The sequence below is a fragment of the Trichoderma asperellum genome, chromosome 5 (assembly GCF_020647865.1).
Source record: "Trichoderma asperellum chromosome 5, complete sequence".
Lineage (NCBI taxonomy): Eukaryota > Fungi > Ascomycota > Sordariomycetes > Hypocreales > Hypocreaceae > Trichoderma > Trichoderma asperellum.
Window position 1 is genome coordinate 3,531,006 of NC_089419.1, and position 24,248 is coordinate 3,555,253.

The following is a 24,248-nucleotide window of genomic DNA, read 5'->3' on the forward strand; positions in this document are numbered from 1 at the left end:
TTTATTCCTACAGCTCTAAGATAGATGGCGGCCTGTAAGCCTTGGGTGTTGTAACACCGCTAATGTTAACTCTAGTTATGTTTTTCAATGGCTTCTGGCTCTTCCTATTTCTGCAGCATTGGCAGCTGAATTTTGGATTCATCTAATAATCCAGTATATTCGTTACAATTTCCCTCATTCTATTAGGCTTGCACAAGCGGTACTGGATGCGCACTTCATGGTATGGATATGGACAATGGATGCATGCTAGCAGTGCTAGTGTGTAGTCGCGCGTTTGAGCCCCAGCCGTCAGGGATCGTCTCACCACTATTTCAGCCATAAATCTCTCAGGTGAAAGATTCCACGTATATATTAAGCTTAATTAGCAATGAGACATCTCTGCACACCGTCAAAGAAAGATGCGTCTACTCAGCACAAAGGCCCTTGAATTTCACGACTTCCTTGGGACTGACATCCCACGGTACACAATTTTGTCGCACCGATGGGAACGCGACGAGATGTCCTACCAGGACATGACCAAGGAAATGGAGCGGAATAATAACACTTGGCCTGGTACGACGGATGTTTTGCAAAAGCAAGGGTATCGCAAAATTAGCGAATTCCGCCGCCTGGCTCTGAAGGATGGTTATGAATACATATGGGTTGACACCTGCTGCATTGACAAAACTAGCAGCGCTGAACTCCAGGAGGCCATCAACTCGATGTATCAGTGGTACTGGAATTCCGACGTCTGTTACGCCTATCTTTCTGACGTGTCTATTCCGACTGATCGCACCGATGCAGATGGTAGGCTCCTCTTTAAGGCGTCAGATCTTCAGCCATTCCAGAGGTCCCAGTGGTTCACTCGCGGCTGGACGCTCCAAGAACTGCTGGCTCCACGAGCTCTAATATTTGTCGACCAAACGTGGAAAAAGTTTGGCACGGCATATGACTTGGAAAGTTTTATCGAAACAGCTACAAGTATTCAAGTTCGCAGACATGTGCATCGAAGTCGTACAAGATCAGAGATACTCCAAGTGGGACAGTGTATGTCTTGGGCCGCAACCCGAACGACGACTAGGATCGAAGACCGCGCCTATTCGCTACTAGGGCTTTTCGATGTTAATCTGCCAATGATGTACGGCGAAGGGGGGCGAGCATTCCAGCGCTTGCAAGAAGAAATTCTCAGAGTTTATGAAGACGCATCTATACTAGCATGGAGCCATGCTGATGCTGACACTGGGTTCGCACCTAATGGCTTGGCTCCATCGCCAGACCATTTTCGCCAGTTCCCCAGGTTGATAGACAAAATGAGCAATAGTAACTTCGAGTTTGCAACAATCAATCCCACGTTGACACACCGAGGCGTCCAAGTTACGTTGAGGGTCCATATCGATCAGCATGACTTGGCGCTCGGGTATGCTTTTCTGCTAAACTCTGACCGTCCCTTTTCCAACATGTTGGTTCTTCCTTTATTGATTACCAGAGCAACATCAAAATTGGGTGAAGATTTAGAAGCCGTTAGACTCTCGGACCCCCTTTGGGTCGCACAAAGGTTCGTCGGCGAAGGCGACAAGAGACTGGTTCGTTTCCTCAGGCAAGCGCAAACTGCAGATATGAACCGTCATCGAGATGGATTTAGCCTTTCTTCAACAGTATGGAAAAGCTATACAACGACATTGACATATCCAACGCAAGCAAAGACTGAGAGTCGGTACTTTCCTGCCATATTTGGCGGAGTCACTGGAGACATGGACGGGTTTCCTTTGCTCAAAAAGGAGCATGTTTTTGCCATAGAACTGATGGATCGCCGCCAAACTTCAGAAAGATTTGTTGTGCTGGTGGAATACAACATCAATTATTTTGGAACTGCCAATATAACCGATGTTAGAGTTATTACGACGGGAAGGGAGATGGATTTGGCGGATATGGCGGATTTAACTCGCTCTCGAGGAAAACGATACCCTTCTTGTGATCTCCTCGATCAAAACGGCAGCGCGATTCCAACAGATGAAATCGTTCAAATTCGCAAGTTTTCCAGTTATTGGGTTCAAGATGATGTTGAAGAGCTCACCAAGCCGCCAGTTCATCCGGTTGATGCACTGCCAGTGAAACAGCTTTGTATTATAGAGGAAGCTTAATATCGTAAGGTCTCCTAGCGCCGCGAATCAACAAAATACATATCAAGTAATATCAGCATAAACTGCCTCTGAAGCCGTACCTTTTGTATTCACTTTCTATTCAACTTTGGTCTAGAGTATTCGGAAAGCTGCTATCTCAAGCCAAGCCAGTTCGAATGCTTTCACCACATATCAAAGTCCCAAGTCATTCACCATGAACCAATCTTCCTTTAACATAGACCTGCACAATGTTCCTATCGTCTCCCGTCATGATGAATTTCTCGAGCATCCTTGGTGTCGAGTCGTCTTCATCCAGCGGCACATTTACTCCGCTTCTCTCATCCCGCAAGTCGATTACCAGGGCATCAAATTCCCTTCCAAGCGCAAATTCGCCAATTTTGTCATCAAGGCCAACGACCTTGGCGCCTCCTTGGGTAGCCATGTAGAAAACCTCTTCCAGGCTCAGAGCTTCTTTGCCGCCTCCCTTGTCACCGCTGACACTCGTCTCTTTCGCTTGTTTGAATGTCGGATACAGCGCGTCTCTCGCATACGACGTGATGAGAGCATGTCTCATCGCATTTAACATACTCGAGCTATAACCACCTCCCGAATCTGTTCCTAAGCCGACATTGATACCACGTCTAAGAAACTCCTTTACGGGAGCAGCCATGAAGCCTCCCCCAATGGTCATGTTTGCTGTAGGACAATGCGCGACGCCGCATCCAAAATCGTGAAGCTTCTGGATCTCGTACTCAGTCATGATAGTACAATGGGCGAGGATAGTCTTTGGTGTAAGAAGCCCGAAAGAAGAGTATAAATCGGCTTCGTTTTTAAATTCCGGAAAGAGAGACAGCGTGGCGTTGATCTCCTGCTCGGCCTCATTGAAATGAGTTTGTATAGCTAGAGAAGTATCATTGCGAACCATGGTGCCGAGAGACTGTAGTAATTCTGCTGTGCACGATATCGCGAAGCGAGGCGTCAAAACAGGTTTAATAAGAGTATTCTTCGGGTCGATGGTTCGAATATGATGTATACATGATTTCGTCGCAGAAATGGACTCTTCAGCAGAAGTTTCGCAGTAGAAGGATGGCGAGTTGCGATTCATGTTGCATTTTCCAATCAGAGCTCTCTGACCTCTTTCAAGACACGTTGATGCCAAAACATTCGTCGCTTCTTGGTGCAAAGAACCGTAGTAAGATGCCGTCGTAACACCCTGTCTAAGCATCCCTCGAACGAGCTTCTCATACACCTTCTCTGCATGAGAAGCATCTGCAAACTTGGCTTCATTGGGAAAAGTAATGCCATCAAGCCAGTCTAGGATATGCATTCCTTGGCCCAAGCCCCTTTGCATCCATTGCGGAGCATGATTATGTGTATCAACAAAGCCCGGGATGACGAATTGGCCAGAGGGGAGTATAGTTTGGCGAATGTGTTCGATGCGTTGCACGGCGAGGAAATTATTCACTTGTAAAGAAGGGATATTAGATTGGAGAGATACGATGCTACCTGAAGAAGAGAGAATGATGAGAGTATCTGGAAGGACTTGAAGTTGCGTCTGGGAAAGAGAGTGGATTAGAGTTCCATGGATGGCTTGGGCGGGTTCAGCCATAATACCGTCTTCTTCTTGTCTCTTTATGGTCACTTATAGATACTTTTCGATGAAGCTCTAGAGGCTGTGGGTCTGACAAGAAAGATGAGGTGCATGAGGTTGTAGGCTGAGAAATGGCATGCGTGACCTTGGCTAGGTGCATAGATAAGGCTATGACGTTGCGGGGCTAGAATCCTGAGATATTCAAAGTCTCTCTTCAAAGCGGGGGATGACTTGAATAGCTGCAACATGTCTCATATTTGATGGTGCATCACTGTCCACATATGTGAGTCAATATATCGTTTCATCTGCTTTATTTACAGTCGCTCAATTTTGAACAACAAATGCGAGTAGGTATTAGCTCCAACATTCACTTTAAGAGAGCGTTTAGCTCAGCTACACAATTACCACTGCTGACAGCTGGAGGCACAACCGAGAAGTAAGACAATAAAAGAAAATATCATGAAACCACAACAAACAACAATTAAATGTCAGCAAAAGTATAGGCATCATGATAGTTAAGAAAAATGCAAAAAGAAATGTCCTCGGTGAGGCTCGAACTCACGACCTTCAGATGGCCCAGACTAATGTCTAGATCATATAGATGTTTCAATATGAGACTGACGCGCTAGCCAACTGCGCCACGAAGACTCTTTGATGTCTGAGCTGCGCGCAAGACAGATTCATAAGCCTCTCAACATCAAAGTGGCAAAGGACGCAGCTAACCAACCTGAGTGAGGCTGCAAGCGAATGAGAAAGAATGTTCAGAGGTTTACGTCTTGGTATATATATATTTTAGTTGTTTATACTGTTATCTACATGTCTTTTATGCAATCGCTACTAATATACGATGCATCGATCACTAAATGCTAATGAAGATTCATTGATAGCCCAGCAGCTGACTCGCTCAAATATCTAACTGATGCCATCTCAAATGGTAAATTCAAATGCTTTAGTGAGCTTGCTTCCCATTTAGGGCAAGAAATTCTGAAAGAGATGATCAATGATCTATTGGAAGCTCCCATACAAGCTCACGCAACGCCCATCGTTCGCTACCTGCTAGGATTCTCGGTGGGGTCCGAGCTTGAGGTGATTCCATTGCTGCTGTCCTATACCGCTCGAGAGGACGGCCAAGTATCTGAGATTTTAGAAATATTGGTACAAGAAGGCCTGAAAGCTTGCGAGTAGAATTCATCAACTGATGAAATTATTACTATGGTCAATCCTGTGATTAGAAACGGCAATGTGAAACTAGTATCACAGTTGCTCGAGAGAGCGCCGCCTCTCGATTCACCTACTTGGGACAAAAGACATCCGCTCTTTTACGCCGCTATGAGAGGCAAAGGGGGGATAGTGAAGGTTTTACTTGAAGCCAAAGCCGATCCTAATGCTGTTGGGGACAACGACGGCTGGAGGCCCATACATGCCGCTTACGATAACCCAGAAATTCTAGAGCTGTTACTTGAAGCTGGGGCTTCTAAACATGTAAACGCCACTGACAGCGCGGGCAAAACAGCACTTTTTTTACGCTTGTCGATGGGGCTACTACGACTCCGTTAAAGTGCTTCTCAAGTTCGGTGCCAAGACGTGTTGCTCTATCGACCGTGAAACAGAGCTTTCCGTTGCTTTGCTCTCCGGCAAATCGGAAATTGTTTTGCTGCTCCTCGAAAATGGCGTGAATCCGTTGGAATATTCTGCGGCAAGTCTCAAAACTCCTCTTTTACACCATTGCGTCTGACAAAACCTTGGTCATCAATTAATGGCCTTGCTGAGCTTCAATTTCGATGTCAACGAAAGAGACGAGAATGGGTCCGTGGCATTACATAACATTGATAGCTTGACTACAAAATTGACTCTCGAGATCCGTATTCGCCGCGGTGCGAATACAAATGTAGCAGACTATAGCGGCACTACACCACTCTTATCAGCGATCCAGCGTCAGAGCAACGACGCAGTTGACTACCTCATCTCAAAAGGAGCCGACGTCAATATGCCTACTGGACAATATGGAACAGCTCTGAATATGGCATGCTACTCGGGTAAGCTCGAAAGCGTCACGAATCTGGTGGAAAACAAGGCAAATGTAAATTTCAGCTACACTGGCCTCTATGGAATCCGCTCCATTCGGCAATGCTGCGCCCTGATGATGATGAGAAATACCGCATAATTGAATACCTACTCAGAAGAAAAGAGCTCGATCTATATCAGAGTGTTCCTTGGTGGGGTGGTTATCTGGGCCTTGCGTGTTTATGTGGCAGTCTGAGTCTGCTCAGCACTCTAACAGCCAAAGACAGTACAAAGGTAAATGAAGCAGATAAGGTTGGTAGAAGGCCGATTCACTTTGCTCTATACAGGACGCTCGATCACGTCAAATATCTTCTCAGAACCTGGAGCTGCAAATTGAGGGAACCGACCGAATGAAACGAAATGCCCTTCATTTCGCTGTTGTTAGCGGCCGTTTGGATATAGTGAGATATGTTTTAGCCAAAAATATGGATCTCACAAACAGTCGTGACATAGACAACTGGACTCCTCTCATGTGGGCAGTGAGGGTATGTGGAAAGTGGGATACGAGATCCAGTTACAGACTGGGCATCATCAAAGAGCTCCTCAACCACGGAGCAGATCGTATGGTTGAAGGAGAAGGCCTAGGACGCACATGGACGGCGTATGAGCTCGCCTGGTACTATAATCTCGACAAAGAGATTATAGACATCGTCACCCCCACGCCTGAAGAGCTTCAGAAAGTCAGCGGCGAAGAACACAGCGCTTTATGGGCGTACAGAATAAAATCACCTAAAATAAAGGGGCGAGATGGGCCCTCTGACAGCTACTGCGATGCATGTTTAATGGTACGTCTTACATAGCAATATTCGATATAGATCTTTTGCAGATTATTGATGCTGACGGTATATTTTACAGATGCTTAACGATATTATGCATAGTTGCGAAATTTGTGAAAATTTTCGCCTCTGCTTCAAATGCTATCGATCACGAAACATGATCCATGCGGGGCATGCCTTCTATGTGTGGCGGGAAGACGAAGAGTATGAAGGATATATGGATACAGATCTCAGTAGTTATGCATCTGGCTCTGAAGAGAGCAGCATTGGGTGAATTTTTGTTAGATCGAGAGAAAAAAACGACATTGCGTGTATATATGCTCGCTTAAAAAAATTAAGCGCTTTGCATAGCAACGTAGCCGATACCCACCTGTGTGATAATGCAACATGCAATATATTTGATACAAGATTGACTATTGGATAAAATACACTTGGTTGTACAGAAAATTGTTAGCGTAGTAGCACGGCGCGTACAGGATTATACGTGCTGCAGGCCAACGGGAGCCTTGTACATCTAGTTTCATCGATATCTCTCTGCACCCAACCCCGCTTCAAATCATCCTGCATTCTCATTTAGCGAACGCAACCGATAATATGACTGAAGAGAGCTTGTTTGGGAGATCTAGGAAAAAATGGAGGGAGCTCCGGCAGCGTGGGCGGTCTGCACGGAGAAGCCCTCTGCCAGCTACAAACCAACTTTTCACGCCTCCATCATCAGCTCGGCCTTCTCCGTCGTTAGACTCTCCGTCAGCCTCAGCATCGCCTCCTCCACTAATTGAGGGCTCGATGCCGATTACTGCGGTATCGACGCGGGAGATTGCAGCCGAACAACAGGATCCTCCTATAAATCTTTGGCAAAAAGCATTCGAAAAATCAAGCGATGGTACCAAGAAATGGATTCGGGAACATGATCTCGACCTTTCAGAGCAGGCGAAGCCGGAGGACCATATTAGAGAGATCACTCGCCTTATCGAAAGCAACACATTATGTACAGATAAAGATGGCAATTCGAAATCGATATTGGCTATGAGAAGATTGTTTTCCGTGACTATATTGCCGGCGTTGTTGCATTTCTTACCATGGCGGGCGACATTGCTATAAATTTCGCGCCACCACAAGCCAGCGCACCTTGGGCTATTGCTAAAGGAGTTCTTCAAGTAAGTATAGGCATTTATATGCATGACGACTCTAAAATTGCCGGTTATGACCGTAGATATTGATCGAATTCAGATTCCAGTCAAACAAAGCGACCAGATGGCAGTCCTTGCTGGCACAGTCCAGTGTTTTATTCGCATAGTTCGCAGAGGCCAGTTATATGAGCTACTGTATAACACAAAAACAACTGATGAAAACGCGGTGCTAAACTTGCATGACGCACTCTTGGATTTATACGTCGCAGCAATAGAGCTTCTGGCTCGGTCTGACATCCTGGTTGGAAGCAGGCTGGCTAAACAGACACTCAACGCCATTCTAAGGCCAGAGCAGGCTACAGGGCTTGTTGCAGACTTGTTTCAAAAGGAACAGAAGCTTTTACAAGAAATTCCAGTCTGTGAAGCTTCTCGAAGTGAAAGAGCGGGTAGACAAGCCGATGAGAAATCAAGAGATTTGCTCACCAAGTTAAATAAACTGTCGTCACCACTAATACGAATTGACGAGGGAGTAACAGGCATTCGACAAATGATTGATGAGGACCGACTCCAAAAGCTTCTGGAATTAATTAGCCCAGAAGGACATGGGAAAAGTCACGGCGAGATCGAAGATTCGAGAATCGACAATACAGGCGATTGGTTGGTAGACCATGAAGGCTTTCGCGCCTGGCAAGCTATTCCTTCATCATCCACGCTCCTGTGGCTCAAAGGAACCGGTAGGCCTAATTCACACGTTATCTTTTAAAGAGATCTTTATTAATGTTCAAACCAAATTTAGTTGGCACCGGCAAGACATATCTCACCTGGCGAGCGATTGATTATGTGAAGAAGACATTGGCAGAAATGTCTTGTGACGAAGGATTTGCTTTTTTCTACTGCCAAAGATCAGCAACTTCGCTACAAGACCCTCTAATTATCCTTAGAAGCTTTGTTCGCCAGCTATTTGACAAAAGATCCGAACACGGCTACGATCACTTGATCCAGAAATACGATATGGCAAGGAAAGAAGGGCGCAGTCTAGGCTTGAAGGACTGCAAAGAGCTGATTTTGGAATTCATTAATCTATATTCAAAGACAACCATTATTCTGGATGCTTTGGACGAAGCTAGCTCGACGAGTACGAACCACAACCTAGCAGAGATTCTCATTGACATAATGGATAAAGCCAAGAAACCGGTTAAAATCTTTATATCTAGTCGTCCAGACCGAGAATATCTGCAGGCATTTGAATCTACTGCTACAATCACTGTCGAATCCAGCAATCAACAAGGTGACATTGAAAAATACCTGCAGGAGAGACTTTACTCAACTTCATCATTTAAACAACGCCAAGCGGAGACTCGGGAGTTAATCAGAAATGCGTTTTCTTCGCGTAATAGCAGCATGTAAGCCAGATATATAAGAAGCCATATTCTAGTTACGCACTAACTTGAGCCTGGTGTGCAGGTTTCGGTGGGTTCATCTACAGGTCCAAAGACTCAAGAACTATACATCTCATGATGCAGTCAAATCGTGGGCCACTACGCTGCCCAGCACTTTGGCCGAAGCGTACGATCAGCTTTTCGATGATATAAGAAAGCATAACGAACATGATGTGGCTTTAGCTGAGCGTGCTATTAAATGGGTGCGATGTTCTATGAGGCCGCTTCGCTCCGAGATTTTATTAGAAGCCATTCGCTATTCTCTTGACGGGTCATCAGTAGTACAAAAAGAAAAACAGACCGAACAACAAATATTAACCCTGTGCCGAGATCTTTTAACAATCGATCCAGACAAACAGGTGTGGGTGCTGCCACATGCTTCTGTGGCTGAATATTTTGAACAGAAGGGCATAGCTCGGTCGGAGTGCGACCTATTTGTTTCCAGGATATCACTTCAGTTGCTTATGGACTTTAAAGCGTCTCCAAAAATATCGACTGAGGATAAGGAAAAACCAATTTCACCCTTTGAAAATTATATCGTTTACAACTGGTTTAAACATGTTGGGCAATATGATGAATGGCTGGGCCTTGCGATATGCGCAAATCCAGACCCAGAACTTGTTACAGTCCTCCAACGCTTTCTCGGATCGCCAGGAAAAAGCAGTGATTATTATAAAGAGTGGATTGGCAATCTTAGCAATGGCATTGAGATTGATTTTTGGGAGAGGATGGAGCTAATGCCTGATACTATGGCCTTATTCGCAATGTGTCGATATGGATTTTATCACACCCTGCGTGACTGGTGGGAGGGAAACGAAATCAGCAAGGAAATGGCGCTTAAGGAAAGCGGCAATGGTCAAACTCCGCTTGTACTCGCAGCCATGAGTCGGTGTTTTCCAATTTTCACACGTTTAATAAGCTTAGCTGGCACAGATTACCCGCTCTCTGAAAGATATGAGGCTATGGGAGCAGCAATCCATGATGAACGAAAGGATATCGCAACACTGTTGATGACAGAAGCAGAAATCGACATCAACGCTAGATATGACGATATTGAGACTATCGTCCAACGGGCAGCGAGATCCAGACCTGAAATGCTCCGGTGGTTGATAGACCAAGGCTTGGTAGATGTGAATAAGGAATGTGATACAACATATGGCACCCCCTTGATTTCAGCCGCCTGTTTCCAAAATCTACAATCAGTCGAGATTTTGCTCAAGGCAGGTGCGAATGCAAACGCAGCCGTGGAATGTGGGTATTACTATGGCAGTGCTCTTGTTGCAGCGGCGAAAGGTAGGGTTGTGTATAGGGGGCGAGAAAGAATCTACAAAATTACCCAGTTATTGCTTGACTATGGCGCAGACCCCAACCAGCCCTTGAAATGTGGCGCATACGGCAGCGCACTCGAATCCTTTGCTAACTATGGGAATTGGAGTACCGAAGACATCAACATTATTAATCTTTTGCTCAAGTCTGGTGCTGATCCGACGATGGTATTTGATAGAGGAGACCATGGTAGTGCACTTGCCGCCGCTGCCTTCCATGGGATAAAAGAGCTTCTCGTTCCCATGATTAGCGCTACTACAAGGAGCCAGGCAATTCAGTGCCTCCGCTTAAGCAGACATCCAGAAGAATTCATCTACTATAATAAAGAGATGGCCAGGACATGGATGCGAGGGAAAGCAGAAACCGCGAAATATCTCACCGATGAAATAGGAATTGATGAAGAAACACTCCATAAAATCGGCCTGTGGGATGTCACGCCCGAGGTTGATAAATATGGCGAGTATGTATTCACATTCAAATAAGAAGGGGCTAGCTTTCTAGAATAAATCTTTCAAAGATATAAAATAGAATCGTAAGAGTCAATACTGCTATCAAAAAGACAACAAAAAAAAAACCTATTCTAATAGCAAAAAAGCCGCGCAGGCGCAACACCAATGATATAAGATGCCTTTTATACATCAACGTTAAAAAAAGAAAAAAGTGAACCTCTCTCCCCCCCCAAAAGGAGAAGGGGAAAAAAAAGCAACATGTATAAATAGAGGAAGAGAGAGGGGGGGAGGGAGGAAGGAAGCCATTCATAATCCTGGACAGTATATATATCTTGTCCAAGAAATGACTCGAGTTATAAAAAAAAAAAACGAATAAATTATTTCACTTTCCTCTAAATAACTTCCCGTTTTTCTACATACAACAACCCAAAAGATATATAAGTTTCAGAAAAGAAAAAATTAAAAACAAACAAACAAAGGCCATTTCTAATATTTCTTTCTTCAAAATTACAACAGGATCATGCTAGCACCGGTGAGCACGGCAACACCCATGTACAGAGCCATGGACAGCTCGCCCATGCTGAGCAGGTAGGCAGCAGGGCGGCCAGCAACGGCAGCGCTGCTGCTGGTGCTGGAGCCGCCGTTGGTAGAGCTGCCACCGGTGGAACCGGCGTTGACGGGGGCGGTAGCAGTGGCGGCCTGCTTGTTGATGGCGCTGGCGGAGGCCAGGGCAGCAGAGCAGGTGGCGACGGGCTTGGCGCTGACGATCTGGGCCTGGCTGTTGAAGTCACAAGCAGTCGAGGCCTTCTTCTGGGAGTTGTAGTAGGTGTCGAGGACGTAGTCGAGCTTGGCGCCGTCGTCGCACATGCTGTAGGCACCGTAGACACCGCTGGTGGCGTTGCCGTTGATACCGGCACAGACAGCTGGGTTGTTGCCGCAGATGAAGTTGAAGATGTCACCGTAGTCCTTGGTGGCGAGGCCGGAGGAGCGGACGCAGGACAGGGAAGCCTGCATGCAAGAGCAGAGACCAGCGTCAGGGGTAGGAGGCAGGTTGTCGGAGGCTTGCCAGTTGGCAGTCAGGGCAGGGCACTTGGCGGCCACGTTGGAGGGCTTGTAGTCGGCGGAGTCGACGCCCTTGGGGTCGACCTTGGCAACCTGAGCCTGGAGAGCGCTGAAGTCCTTCAACTTGGTGACGGAGCTGCCGCTAGCCTTGACCAGACCTGGAGAGAGAGAAATGTTAGTCATTTTTGTCACTGTGCTGTATGTCGAAATCACACGTCAGAAAACTCACCATAGTCGTTAGCCTCCTCAAAGTACATGTAGACGATACCACCGCTGAAGACAGCAGACATCTGGTCACCATAGAGAGCAGCGGTTTCCTGGAAGATACGGTCGGCAGCACCGCTAGGCAGGTTGCAGCCGTACTCGGCGAAGAAGACGGGGACAGAGTAGTTGGAGAAGAAAGCGGTCTCGGTGTCATAGCCAGACTTCTGCATGGAGCTCTGGCCGCACCAGGAGTAGATGTTGTAGCCCCAGAAGTCAATGGCGTCGGTCTGGTCACCGCAGTTGAAGTAGTCGGCCATCTGGGAGCGGATATCGACGTCGTCGTTGGCGGCATAGCCGACACCCATCCAGCGGTACTTCTTGGACTTGATGTAGGCCTTGGTGTCACGAACAGCGGCCTTGACGAAAGCCGAGGCAGCGGTGTTGTTCTTGGCGTTGGAGACCTCGTTACCGGCGAAGAAGCCGATGACGTTGGAGTACTTCTGCATCTCGTCGACCACGGCCGTGTAGCGGGCGTACAGGTCGGTGTCCCAGCTGGGGAGTCTCGGTTGATGGACATGGAGGGCTCGCCCAGATCCGAGAAGACGTAGATGCCGGCAGCCTCGAGCAGGGCCATGCAGGCCGAGTGGTCGGCCGTGGGGTCGATGGCGTAGGTTCGGATCACGTTGGTGCCGAGCTGCTGCAGCAGAGGGATATCACGCTTGCAGTTGGCCTCGCTGGACAGAGGGTCGATGAAGGTGGCGTTGCCAGAGGGGCTGGAGGTGCCGGCCTGGCCAACATCCTGCTGGTACGCAACACCCTTGATGAAGAACTGGGTGCCGTTGGGGTAGAAGAACTTGGAGCCCTACACGTGAAAAGTGGTCGATTAGCGGTCGCTCCCGAGATTCAAACCGTTGATCATCTTCTGGGTTGTTCTCCACGATCTTCTCTGCGCCACGCGAGAGAAGGAAAGGGATCGTTTCGCTTCTGGAGACGAAAAAGTGGCTCACCTTGGCTGTGATGGCGGGAAGATCAGCTCCAACGGCGCTGCTGGCCAGGGCGAGCAGGGAGACGGAGAGCTTGGACAAGCCCATTTTTGCGGATGTGATATTCGAAGTTTTGAATTTGATTGCTGTCGATAGCGGTTTGCGATTCTTAAGTTGGTTATAGCGATTGGAATTGTTCACACTTGCTGGTCAAACTCGGCGTCTGTCCTGTGGTAAAAGTAACAAGGGAACGGTAGAAGGAGAAAGCTGTTTGTGTGTAAGTGGTTCTAAGGAGTGTCTGAGGTAGCTATCGCCTCAAAAAAAGAGAAAAAATTACAAAAAATCAAGCACTTCAAACGAAAGATGCGAAAAGAGGTTCTGATTCCAAAAAAGAAAGAGAAGAGAGCGTCCCAATTAGAGCAGACGGCCAGTGTTTTGTTCGCGCGCCCCCCAAAGGCGCCCCCAGGAGAACGGGGAAATTGAGGCCTGCGACAGGCCAAGTCTCGGGACCAGGGGGCACCCCTGGAACTATTGGGGCCCTGGGCGTGCTCGGGCCCTGGAGCCAGTCCGCTTTGGGGCCTGTCGAGGCCTTTTGGCACTCAGTGGGAGGCGCAGCGCGAAGCTTGTTTCTGGGAGATCAGAGCCAATAGCGGCTCCGTTCAGGGGGGTTGCTGCATGAGCTAGAGCAATAATGCCGTGCGAGTGTTGGCGCAGACACTGTATTTGTCACTGTGGCATAAAGTCTGCAGCTAGCAACTGAGAACACAATTACGCGCAGTTTCCTGCTAAATCGCAACGGCTTCCAATCTTCTCGAATGCCCTTTTCCTGCACTGTGCGCCATAGGTAGGCCAGCGTCTAGGGTGGGACCTGGAAAAATATGGAATAGGGGCCAAAATAGCCCGCCCCACCGTCGAAATTTCCCCTGATTGCAGCCCACACCCATTCACAATGCGCTGCCAATGCAAGGTACCAGCTCAAGGGCTGGCGAAATTGATTTCTGAGTGTGTTTTTCTTTGTCCAGTGATTCCGCTGCGAGTGGCGGGACGGGCAGGCGAGGGATGATGGATCTTCATTACTTTTGCGGTCCTTGCAATCATGATGGGTTCATCTTTTTCTCCAACTAAGACGGTTTCCTTGGCTTGGCGGACAAGGCGAAGCAAAGCCGTCGTATCTCTCTCTCTGCATCGAGGCTGAGGGCAATATTTCTCTCACTTGCTTTACGAGATGCCAACACCAGCCCATGCCTAATACCACTCTGCCGAGGCGCGCCGATGCAGTGCTTCTTTACGAGGTACTTGATGTCTCCGTGCTCTCGTCACCCAATGCCAGGTACTCGCCGCAGTGGCCTCCCTTTCGGCTGACGCGTCCAGGGCCTCAAACCCACCTGAATGTGAGCATGAGGAAAGGTGTTTTACATGGAACAGCCCGTGCTCGCCTCTGCTCGCTCTGCCTTGGTTGGCCAGCCTTGTCGGCACATGTTGCTGATCACTTGCTCGTAGCGTAACCGCGTTTATTACTTGCAATAGCATTGCTCCATATCTACTATACTGTACTTGCTTGTCTATACTTGAAGGTGGACAGCGGGTTCCAACGGCGAACTGACCGACCGACCGGCCGACAGTCGAACGTGTTTCGCATCCAAATCCGCTAACCAGGAACATCCCACGATATCCACCCAAGCCCATTGTCCGACACCCGCTCACCGTGAATTTTTCCCTCTCTCTGTCCTGCCAAAAAGAAAACTGGCCAGCGATCGACTCCCGCTACTGCTTTCCAGTCCAATATCTCGGGAGCTCAGTGCCGTAGCGCGCTGGAGCCGGGCTGCTCATCAACTGCCCTTTCAGACTGCAGTCATGATTCGCGAGGCCCCCTCTCCCTTTTCTCGGAGCCACGGCACAGAGAGAAGAGGCCGGATACGGGCCGTCTAGGAGCCGCGTATCCGGGGCGGTGCTGTTGCTTGGCCTTCTTTTGCCTCTCTTCTCTCGAGTAACGAGAGAGTGAATGTGGCGGTGCGTGGGTAGCTGCTCGTACTATGTAGTAGTATAAGTAGCATCGCACTAGGATGTAAGATGAGATGCTTTCCGTGAAATGGCACTAATAAGCGTATATCCCGTCCGGCTACCTTTTTTAAATATCGATCGTATAATTCAATATACTATTTTCGTACTTGACACTCCCGCAACCTTGAAGCAGCGCTGCAACACAAGCTAGTATCGTTTGCGCACCCTGTAGTAGAGATCGCCGATGCCATACAGCACCTCGTCCCAAAACTTCATGACGTTCCAGGAGTCGTCGCGTTTCTGGCGACGCCGATCGCGGCGGGGGACCTCGTGGTAGTGGCCGTTGTGGTAGACGAGCTCGGTCATGGCGAACGGTGATCTGCTCGGAAGTGCTGTGCCACGGATATGTGATGCCGGAGACGATGTTGTAATTTCCTCGCCTCGCTTGTGTTGGACGAGTATAGTAGAGTTGTCGTGGTTGTTGTTATTGGTATACGCATACACAATGCGTGGTTTGAATATGTTTTTAATCGGTAGCTAGTTGAGATAAAGCAACACACTAGCTGTTTTGCGGTAGCGGTGATGATGTTATTGCAAAGATTTGGAGACTCGATGCAAACCACCTCCAACAAATAAAAGAGCAGCACCACTATATTTAAATCCTTCCGAATCTCAACACATGATCTGCTCATTTACAATGTACAATCAGCTACATGTCTCTCCGTAGAAACAAAAGTATGCCTGACCGCAACGCCGAGTCATCTAGTAAGTCATCTGCTGTGGTGCATCCCGCCACACAGAATCCATCGCAAGTTTTGGACTCGGCGCCGGATGACCGGATCGGGTCCCACCACGGCCGATCATATGCACGGCCGAAGGCGAATTCCCGTGACTACCTATGAGGAGCTCTGGACGTCGGACGCTGTGATTGGAGTTAGTTTGCTTGTACATTGTTGTACCGCTCGAAGCCAATAAGCGCCTGTGCCGCTGGGAGAGGCGCTTCGGGTGGCAGAAGCTTTTGCCCCGATCTTGCAGGCAGCACGTAAGGCTCAATCCAATTCGTAGTATCGACTTGTACTTCGCGTCATAGCGCCTTAGGTGCCCGGTGGTAGCTCTTTGCGACTACCTACCCTGTAACCAGCACGACCTTCACTAAATTCGCAATGGGAAGAGAAAATTATGAAGAGGAGGGGAAAAAGAAAGTGGTTTCTCTTTTTCTGCGAAAATTGGCATGCGCAACTTGACAGTGGTTGCGTAGAGCGCAGCCTTATTTGACCGATTGAACTTGCTCGTTGCCAATTAGAGGTAGAAATAGAAGCTGCTATTCTAGATGTTTACTACGGCTACTCCGCATAGAGCACAAGATGCGATCGAAACTTTGAGAGTTTATCGCCACTGCTACTCAACCGCGACTAACCAGATGAGCAATTCTAGACATTTACAAATACCCGTTTTCTTTCATCATCAAAGTTCTCGACTGCTGAGCGCTGGCCTGATAAACGAATGCTGTAGCGACACCGGCTGGTGGCGGGCTTCAGCATAGGCGCCAACCAACAGCCTTGGGATCCAACACCAGCAAACTAACCTCGAACCTCCAAAAAACATCGCACTGCTGGTGCTCTCGCCCCATTCTGCATTTTCGGCCGGCGACCACCTCTTCTGGCGCAGCCTACAATGGCTTTTGCAGTGCGCTAGAAGCTTCCGTTTGTCTTTCTCATTTTGAATAGCAATTTGCTTTTTTTTCCAGCTCTCTGTGCGCAAAAGGCGCGGGGCCAAAGCGCGGGGCTCTTGTTTGCTTAAACGGCCTTCAAATCAGCTCGTCGCACCTCCCGAATGTCGCTCTTACGCCCGCATTATTGTATACTACTTGTACCGATATCAGAGAACATCGAGACAGCATAAATACACAAAAGTATGGGGCCAAGTGGCTTAAAAGCATCCATCTGGGCGTCGGCTCAGAGCCGCCCCTCCGACACCTATCGATTCGACTCTAGATCTAGATCTGTGCCCCCAGTATCTGCCTCGACGACGACGATGACGACGACAGCAGTCCCTGGCTCGATTTCAACAGCTGCCTCTGCCGCCGCCACAGCCCCTTCACTGTCGCCTGCACAAGCTTTCCGAAGATTCCACCAGACCTGCCAGCGCCTCCGATGGACGGCTGTCGACCTCGAAAACTCATACCACCGTGCGCACTCCCCGCAAGACAGCGGCTTCTCCGCCGATGACGCCGAGGTCAATTTCAAGATTGACTTTCACGAATTCTACATGCGTATTGAGCAGGCTCTCGTGCTGGTTCTCCTCGTATATGGCGTCAGCGTACCTCGCGGCTTCGGCGGGCCAAGGGGCCAGGCAACCCATAGTTACCACCACAACGTGCTGCTGGCGTTGGGCGAGGAAGACAATCCGCTGCGAAGCGCGCTGGGCACCGGTGATGTAAACTCTGCGCTGTGGAAGGCCAAGGAGCTGCGGAATCGGTGGAAAGATGCGGCGGAAGGAGAAACGACGCCGCTAGGAATGTACGACTTGTCGTGGATTATAGGACGCATCATTGAGGGACTGGGCGTCGCATACAAAATGGCGGCTGCGAGGGTCGAAGAGTTAAAGGTGGAAGCCAATGGCAATGCTGGCGATGGCGCCGATGGAAGCAATGGCGCCGATGGAAGCAATGGCGCCGATGACAACACATGGAGGTGGATGATGGCAGACCCCATGGACTTGGAGCCGTAAATACGATTTGGTTGAATGGAGTCTTGTGATTTTGGCTGTATGGGTATTTTTGTGTATTTGCTTCTGTTGGATGGGGTTTCTTTCGGGGAAGAGAGCATAGGAGTTAAAAGCCAGGCGAGGTATACCTGAGTGTCTTTGCTATTGGGAAGTGTTTTTCGGCATCTTTCATATAGAAATATAGCGCCTACGACAAATACACACACACATGTGTATGGCATCTTACATATCTTCCTCCTTTACCATCGTATCTTCATCATCTACCGCCCTCTTCCCTTTCACAAACGCCTTCCGCAGAGCACATTTCCCTCCAGTCTTGCCTCCAGCCTTGCACTCGTCACACGTCCTCCCATGCGTCACCATCAACACATGTAGTGCATACTTGTCCCCATCTGGCACTCTTGCTTCCAAGTGCGCCTGGGTCTCTTCTCTGCTCGCCTCTCCCGGCCGCCATCCCAGCAGGCCTGATATGCGATATACATGAGTATCAACCGCGAAGCTATCCCGCCGTAGACAGAACAACAAGACGCAGCTCGCTGTCTTGGGCCCCACGCCTTGAAAAGAGAGAAGCTCCCGCATGGCCTCCTCGTTGGAAGCGTTGAGGAGGTGATCGAGAGAGTAGCTGCCGTACCGGTCCTTTGTCTGGTAGAGGATGTTCATGATGACTCTACTTTTGATGACGCTGAGGCCGCCAGACTTGATTGTCCGCTGCAGCTTGTCGGTGCCGTCCTGGACAATGGCTTCCCAGTTGTCGCTGCGGCCGTATGTCTTGTCCATGGAGAGCTTTGCGCGCGAGCTGTTCTTGTCACTGGTGTTTTGGGACAGGATTGTGCGGACCAGCGCGTCAAGAACCGACGGGGAATCTCCGCAGCCGGCGACGTTGCTCGGCGCGATGATTGTGTCGGGACGGCGGCGGTCGCCGTGGATGGATGCGAGGATGCGGTGAGCGCGGGAGCATTCTTGGGGTGTTGGATGGGGGAAGGATGGGAAGGGTGAGGATTGAGAGTAGGCTGCGAAGGATTTGAGCTTGCGGGCTTGGAGGATGGAGGCCTTTTTGTCGGGGATGTTGGATAGAGATGTGGTGCTTGTAGATTCGGACTTTGTTAGCGGTTTTGCGGGCTTGGATTCTGTCTTGATGGCTGTGGTTGTTGTTGTGGTGATGCTTTCGGTGAGGCTTTGTCTTTTGAGGTTGCGGAGGCTGCGCCTTGGAGGGGGCGATTGGAGAGTCTTTGTGGTCATGGTTGATGGAGTTTATGGCTTTCGCATTGATGAATGAGGTTGGTTTCTATAGATCTACGGTGAAGCATAATTCAACTCTACGATATGGTCTGATGTTGGGGCTGTGAAATTGGTCGTTGAAATGGTGAGGTCAGCGGTCGCCACGATGACTAAGATCTGCAAGATTGGCTCACTGTGGCCGTTGACTCCAGATCGATCACGAGTCTTTTTATAGCATCGCCATAACATGAGTCGGTGAATCAAGAGATTAGGGCCTCTTCGACTATATGATAGTTATTATGCAGCTTGTAGCGCCATTTTGAATGCCTCTTCTCGTTTCGATAGCGCTGCGGCGACTCTAGTGCTCACTCGATCGTGACGGCTTCAGGTGAGCTGAGCGGGGGAGGAGCTCGGGACCTTGAGTATATGAGATGAAAAGCCTCTTTTATTGCCGGTGCAGATCAGGGCGCTCCTTACGGCGATATTGTATATTATGGTGCTGATTACATGTGTTCGGGATCGACGTGCTAAATGATGTGAAATGACTCCCGTGGCCCGCTTTCGCTTTGGGAGAGGGAAGAGAGGAAGATGACCAAGTGTATGTATGTTACTAATTCGTGCCCGACTCCTTATATAGGATAGGTACTAGACTATACCGCGAGTCATTGGAGAAGGAGGCCACTACTTGATACTACTATCTCACGCTCATCTAGCTATGCATCTAGCTATGGGACTTGAGGAATAGCTAGGAGATCTATTGCATAGCTAGGATATACAAATTCATCGCTAGCACAGAGGGCTAAGAAGAATTCTGAATACGGTATTAGAGAAGAGCCCATCACATCATCCAATATCAATACGCTCCTATAATCAGTCTTCTATACGACCGTCGTATAATTGCGCAACCAGGTTTCGCGACATCTCTTTCACGACATCCCTTGCATGGGCCATCGAGATGAGCCAACTAGTCCAAAGTCTGATTCTGACACCAAACTCCAAGCCACACGATCCTACGTACGAAATCAGCGTAATCTAGCGGATATTCCATACCCGTATTACCCCTTTAGCTGATTCCAAGTTAGAGTATGAGCTATAGTCTTACAGGTCAAAGGTTTAAGTTTTTAGCTGAGCTGCACAACCCCCCTATTAGAATCCGGGATGTCTGAGTGCCGAGCCAATCTGATAATGCATGATTGACGGGACGGCAAAAGTATAACTGAGACATGCCGGCGCTATAAATCACCGATCATTTCCCCCTCGTTTTTCAAGAGCAGATTTGCAGATGTGTCTTCCGTCTTCGTTTGCTTTGTAAACGTTCCCAGCGCTGGTGTATGTTATTTCAAAATGGTCAGCGTGGTCGCTACCATCCTTTCGCCTCAGAATTGGTCGGCCAGCACTTTGTTGCTGGTCGCGACTGTTGCCATCTTTCTTTTTGTTCGCCTTTCGAAGCGTGCTGATTTCCATTCTGGCGCATCATGGACGGACAGGGGCGTGCCTTTCATCGGCTCCCTACCCTTCTTTTCAAGGAGAGGCGATTTCCTTAGAGAGGGCAAGGAGCGCAGTGCCAACGGGCACTTTAATTTCTTCTTTGGACCGTATCCTATCGTCGCTATCTCGGGTGAGGCTGCGCGGGCGGCCTATTTTACTACTCGCGGGCTTGATCTGAGCGCTGGGTATGTATAGATATCGTTCATGGGACGGACCCCTTGCAGTGCTGTAATCATTTATATCATTGGATGAAAAGTGGCTGATTCCGCAATAGATTCAAAAAACTCTTTTCAGCAGGCCCTGATGTTGATAGCATCCTGGGGCGTAACATGGCCACCTATTTCGTGGCGCTGTTCAAGCGCCTCACTGGAAAGGAACACTTGGTAAACTGTCTCCCCTATCTTAACAAAGATGCCTACGATACATATTCCGCTATTGATACGTCTGCTCCCATGGATCCATTCCTGGTTGTGCATGATCTCATCTGCAAGATGACGCATCGTACCGTTGGCTGCCACGACGTCGCTGAGGATCCTGTCTTACGGGCGAAGACGATGAAGTACTATGACATGTTGGATTCAAGTTCTGCTATGAGCATCATGTTCCCTTGGCTGCCAACTCCTACAAAGATGAACAAGCTTTGGGGAGGAGGTAAGCTGCACATGTTGTTTCTAAACATTATCAAGGAGAGGAGAAGAACTGGTCGGAGAGCAGAGGATACGGTACAGATACTGATGGACAAGGGCGAAACCGATATGGTCAATGCAGCAGTGAGTATCTTACTTACACATGTATGTACGTTTTTGGGGGCTAATACATAATATGGCAGTTCATTATTGGCGCGCTATTTGCCGGCTTGATCAATACCGCCGTTCAAGCAGCGTGGATCCTCTGCTATCTCGCTTACGATCCGATCTGGTACGCCAAGGTTCAAGCCGAGGTCGACGCTGCCGTTGCCAAATACCGAACCTCTGAAGGCCAGACCCCGGCTGATGTCCTGCAAACGCTCTCTGTCGAGATATGGGAGTCTGAATTTCCTTCTCTGGACTTGGGAGTGCAAGACAGCATCAGGCTCAACCTCATGGGAGCTTCTATGCGCCAGAATATTTCCGGCAAGGATATTGTGCTCGGCGATACGGGTGTTATTATTCCAAAGAATGCATTTGCAGTAAGTACATGTGCCTATCCAATCCTCTTGACTGAGCGGCATTGATGTCTTATGATTACTATGTAGGTTTACAATATATCGGATGTTCACATGAATGAGACATTATACAAAAATCCAGGAAGATGGGACCCTGGCCGATATCTGTCCGAAAGAGGAGAAGACAAAAAGCAGCAGCATGGATATATTGGATGGGGATCTGGGCTGCACCCATGTTGTAAGAAGACTCCAACCTAAATTCTTGACGATGTTGATGTGCTAACTAAGAGACGCAGTGGGCATGAGAGTAGGCCGTGGCAACAATACTTGACATTTCTCCAGAGCAAGAAGAGCTAACTTGTTATATTTAGATTGCGAAAATGGAACTCTTTGTTTCTACGGCTACGTTTGTGGCAATGTTCAACTATAAAGCAGTGGACAAGCACGGGAACCCAAGGACCGAGCCGCTGCCAGGCTATAATTGCAATGATCTGCAGCCGAGGCGTATGACTGATACAATCTATCTCAAATGCGAATCCAGATTCTAGGTCGGAAGCGAACTGAATGATGATTAATCAGGATGGTTGGTAAGCAAATGCGAATGTGAGATGATGAGAATGGATTCTTCTACTGCTGGTGGGATTGTCATGAAAATGCATCATGGATATCAGTTATAGCGCAATGTACTCGTTTCAAGTAATGAATTGATTCTATGGCATTATGTGCGTCAATGTGACTAATTGTTAGGTTGAACTCTTTTTCTGCAGCTCGCGTTCAATCTGCGCGGCGAGAGACGAAGGCGTCTGCGCGCCGGTGTTGTGAACTCTCTCCTAATCAAGCAAAGAGTCAGCTACTTTGTTGTGATACGAGCGATATCATCGTCGTAATTACGATTAAGACCTCTTTCTCAGCGCCTTCCAAGGGCATGGTGTTCTGCTGATTGTCTCCAGTGCCAACGACCATGGGGACGAGATTATGCTGCTTGGTGAGCAGGCTTTGGGGTGGTGCTGAGTTGAGAGATTAGCACATTTATCTTGAGGTATGATGAAATACGGGAATTGTATAGGCATTGAAATACTACCTTCTGTGGTGTCGGTGACGGGGCCGGGAGCTGAGGGATGAGGCTGCGATTTGGAGGTTTGAGCTGCGCCTTTGGGAGTCGTCATGATTGTGGCTGATGGGGTTGAGGCTTTTATAAACTGGGGTTCTAGATGTATATGTGGATGATGGAAAGTAATTGTAAAGATGTGTATAAAGTGTTTGATGTGACATGGGCTGACTAGATGACGTGGATGGGTGCTGAAGGAAAGAACATTTCACGGTCACACCTACATAAACTGAAGGTCTCGTGATGTGACTACATGTTTATAGAAGAGCTTGTATTTAGATGATTTCTCTATTTTGCCTTCTTTCTCTCACCCAATGTTGTGCGGAAAATGAACCAAGTTAAGTTTCTTCTTCAGGATCATGAATTGGCAGCTGGCCACTTCAGCTTCCCTCGTTTTAACGCAGTCGCTTTGGTCTTCTATGCATGAAGAATAAAGGCAAATTTCTTTGCAGATTCATGGATTTGAGTGAATTAATGTGTTATGAGGTCGGTATGGCAGTGTGAAGAGAGAGATGCGTGCTTGTCTGGACCGAGCGTTTGACTTGGTTGACAGTAGAGCAGCTGGAGCGCTACATGCCTGCCTAGAATCTGAGAAGCTCATCGTTTCAAAGCCACGAGATATAATCCAGCCTTCAGACCACGTTATATTTCAACACACTGCACTGTTAACTAGTGTTGGCAGATTGAAATATGTTGTGGCTTGAGATGATATCTCCTAATGTGCTCTCTGCACGGGCCACAAGAGCACATTATTGATTTGTGTATGATTCTCAATTAATATTTAGGATTTTTCTTCCTCATTTCTCTCCTCATTTCTCTTTTCATTTCCCGTTCCCTTCTTCATTATCTTGCTCTTTATCTTCCTTGTCCTTCTCCTCCTCGTCATCATCAAATTTGTCGAAAGTTGCGATCTAACACCAAATATGGCTACCGATATGGACGAAGCATCTCTCCGACTATGTATACAGCTTCAGTCGCAAGATGCCGTTGCATTAATCAAGGGAAAAAAGAGAGAGGACGAGCAACCACCTGATATCGAGTTCGCCGCTGAGCTCTACAAGTTCGAGTTGCACTCACTGCAGACATTTTACTCTGATCGAGCCCTTTGCCGTCGTCTCAGTCGCTTGGGCTTGGAGGCCGGCTATCCTCTTAGAGGTCGTGCTGAAAAGGAAGAGCCAGCTCTAAACAGGACCGGAAGCAAAGCCGATAAAGTTGCATCAAAACAATCCAGCATAAGTTCTACCTCTGACACTGGTGCTAGTGTTAGCATCGTTGACGAAGAGACGACCAGTCAATCCGACGACGAAGTTGCGTCAACAGGGTCCAGCATAAGTCCTACCTCAGATACTAGTGGTAGCCTCGAAACCGTGGAAGAGACGACCAAACCGCTTGTAACATCATAGAATGATGATGGCATGCCTTTAGTCGAAAAGTCTTTG

The 24,248-nt window shown here is 48.3% G+C and overlaps 11 protein-coding genes and 1 non-coding gene across 12 annotated transcripts; 7 read left to right on the forward strand and 5 right to left on the reverse strand.

Moving 5' to 3' along the window:
* The first annotated feature begins 383 nt into the window (after nt 1-383).
* TrAFT101_009289 (uncharacterized protein) lies at nt 384-2,198 on the forward strand. The gene has a single exon (XM_024909062.2). It carries the CDS (start codon nt 399-401, stop codon nt 2,118-2,120), a length of 1,722 nt encoding a protein of 573 aa, XP_024755356.2. The 5' UTR covers nt 384-398; the 3' UTR covers nt 2,121-2,198.
* On the reverse strand, nt 1,476-3,820 carry TrAFT101_009290 (uncharacterized protein). Its single transcript, XM_024909061.2, has 2 exons — nt 2,201-3,820; nt 1,476-2,134 (listed from the first exon to the last, which is right to left on the reverse strand). The coding sequence occupies exon 1, from the start codon at nt 3,706-3,708 to the stop codon at nt 2,305-2,307; it is 1,404 nt and encodes a 467-aa protein (XP_024755355.2). The 5' UTR covers nt 3,709-3,820; the 3' UTR covers nt 1,476-2,134; nt 2,201-2,304.
* Nucleotides 3,821-4,227: 407 nt separating this feature from the next.
* On the reverse strand, nt 4,228-4,338 carry TrAFT101_009291. The gene has a single exon. It is a non-coding gene; the product is annotated as a tRNA-Met (tRNA).
* Nucleotides 4,339-4,902: 564 nt separating this feature from the next.
* On the forward strand, nt 4,903-5,247 carry TrAFT101_009292 (uncharacterized protein; the record flags this gene model as incomplete). Its single annotated transcript, XM_066128607.1, has 1 exon — nt 4,903-5,247. The coding sequence occupies one exon, from the start codon at nt 4,903-4,905 to the stop codon at nt 5,245-5,247; it is 345 nt and encodes a 114-aa protein (XP_065984727.1).
* Nucleotides 5,248-6,179: 932 nt separating this feature from the next.
* TrAFT101_009293 (uncharacterized protein) lies at nt 6,180-6,804 on the forward strand (the record flags this gene model as incomplete). Its single annotated transcript, XM_066128608.1, has 2 exons — nt 6,180-6,539; nt 6,610-6,804. The coding sequence occupies 2 exons, from the start codon at nt 6,180-6,182 to the stop codon at nt 6,802-6,804; spliced, it is 555 nt and encodes a 184-aa protein (XP_065984728.1).
* Nucleotides 6,805-7,082: 278 nt separating this feature from the next.
* Nucleotides 7,083-11,337, forward strand: TrAFT101_009294 (uncharacterized protein; the record flags this gene model as incomplete). Its single annotated transcript, XM_066128609.1, has 5 exons — nt 7,083-7,687; nt 7,761-8,394; nt 8,457-9,063; nt 9,125-10,885; nt 11,328-11,337. The coding sequence occupies exons 1-5, from the start codon at nt 7,610-7,612 to the stop codon at nt 11,335-11,337; spliced, it is 3,090 nt and encodes a 1,029-aa protein (XP_065984729.1). The 5' UTR covers nt 7,083-7,609.
* Nucleotides 11,338-14,547: 3,210 nt separating this feature from the next.
* Nucleotides 14,548-15,783, reverse strand: TrAFT101_009295 (uncharacterized protein). Its single transcript, XM_024909060.2, has one exon. It carries the CDS (start codon nt 15,488-15,490, stop codon nt 15,332-15,334), a length of 159 nt encoding a protein of 52 aa, XP_024755351.2. The 5' UTR covers nt 15,491-15,783; the 3' UTR covers nt 14,548-15,331.
* Nucleotides 15,784-16,728: 945 nt separating this feature from the next.
* TrAFT101_009296 (uncharacterized protein) lies at nt 16,729-18,022 on the forward strand. The gene has a single exon (XM_024907126.2). It carries the CDS (start codon nt 17,039-17,041, stop codon nt 17,852-17,854), a length of 816 nt encoding a protein of 271 aa, XP_024755350.2. The 5' UTR covers nt 16,729-17,038; the 3' UTR covers nt 17,855-18,022.
* TrAFT101_009297 (uncharacterized protein) lies at nt 17,969-19,682 on the reverse strand. Its single transcript, XM_024904290.2, has 2 exons — nt 19,264-19,682; nt 17,969-19,191 (listed from the first exon to the last, which is right to left on the reverse strand). The coding sequence occupies exon 2, from the start codon at nt 19,088-19,090 to the stop codon at nt 18,074-18,076; it is 1,017 nt and encodes a 338-aa protein (XP_024755349.2). The 5' UTR covers nt 19,091-19,191; nt 19,264-19,682; the 3' UTR covers nt 17,969-18,073.
* Nucleotides 19,683-20,364: 682 nt separating this feature from the next.
* On the forward strand, nt 20,365-22,425 carry TrAFT101_009298 (uncharacterized protein). The gene is made up of 6 exons (XM_024909059.2): nt 20,365-20,742; nt 20,832-21,327; nt 21,387-21,725; nt 21,792-21,939; nt 21,998-22,008; nt 22,073-22,425. Exons 1-6 carry the CDS (start codon nt 20,414-20,416, stop codon nt 22,247-22,249), a joined length of 1,500 nt encoding a protein of 499 aa, XP_024755348.1. The 5' UTR covers nt 20,365-20,413; the 3' UTR covers nt 22,250-22,425.
* Nucleotides 22,426-22,444: 19 nt separating this feature from the next.
* Nucleotides 22,445-22,867, reverse strand: TrAFT101_009299 (uncharacterized protein; the record flags this gene model as incomplete). Its single annotated transcript, XM_066128610.1, has 3 exons — nt 22,445-22,531; nt 22,602-22,708; nt 22,783-22,867. 3 exons carry the CDS (start codon nt 22,865-22,867, stop codon nt 22,445-22,447), a joined length of 279 nt encoding a protein of 92 aa, XP_065984730.1.
* An 865-nt stretch (nt 22,868-23,732) lies between these two features.
* TrAFT101_009300 (uncharacterized protein) lies at nt 23,733-24,212 on the forward strand (the record flags this gene model as incomplete). Its single annotated transcript, XM_024904621.1, has 1 exon — nt 23,733-24,212. The coding sequence occupies one exon, from the start codon at nt 23,733-23,735 to the stop codon at nt 24,210-24,212; it is 480 nt and encodes a 159-aa protein (XP_024755346.1).
* Nucleotides 24,213-24,248: the final 36 nt, after the last annotated feature.

Bases quoted from the DNA above. Each gene is read 5' to 3' on its own strand.
- TrAFT101_009295 (XM_024909060.2), bottom strand. From the start codon at position 15,490: ATGACCGAGCTCGTCTACCACAACGGCCACTACCACGAGGTCCCCCGC.
- TrAFT101_009290 (XM_024909061.2), bottom strand. From the start codon at position 3,708: ATGGCTGAACCCGCCCAAGCCATCCATGGAACTCTAATCCACTCTCTT.
- TrAFT101_009289 (XM_024909062.2), top strand. From the start codon at position 399: ATGCGTCTACTCAGCACAAAGGCCCTTGAATTTCACGACTTCCTTGGG.
- TrAFT101_009296 (XM_024907126.2), top strand. From the start codon at position 17,039: ATGGGGCCAAGTGGCTTAAAAGCATCCATCTGGGCGTCGGCTCAGAGC.
- TrAFT101_009297 (XM_024904290.2), bottom strand. From the start codon at position 19,090: ATGACCACAAAGACTCTCCAATCGCCCCCTCCAAGGCGCAGCCTCCGC.
- TrAFT101_009298 (XM_024909059.2), top strand. From the start codon at position 20,414: ATGGTCAGCGTGGTCGCTACCATCCTTTCGCCTCAGAATTGGTCGGCC. The intron at 20,743-20,831 runs GTATGTATAGAT...ATTCCGCAATAG, and splicing joins GGGCTTGATCTGAGCGCTGG to ATTCAAAAAACTCTTTTCAG. The intron at 21,328-21,386 runs GTGAGTATCTTA...ATAATATGGCAG, and splicing joins CCGATATGGTCAATGCAGCA to TTCATTATTGGCGCGCTATT.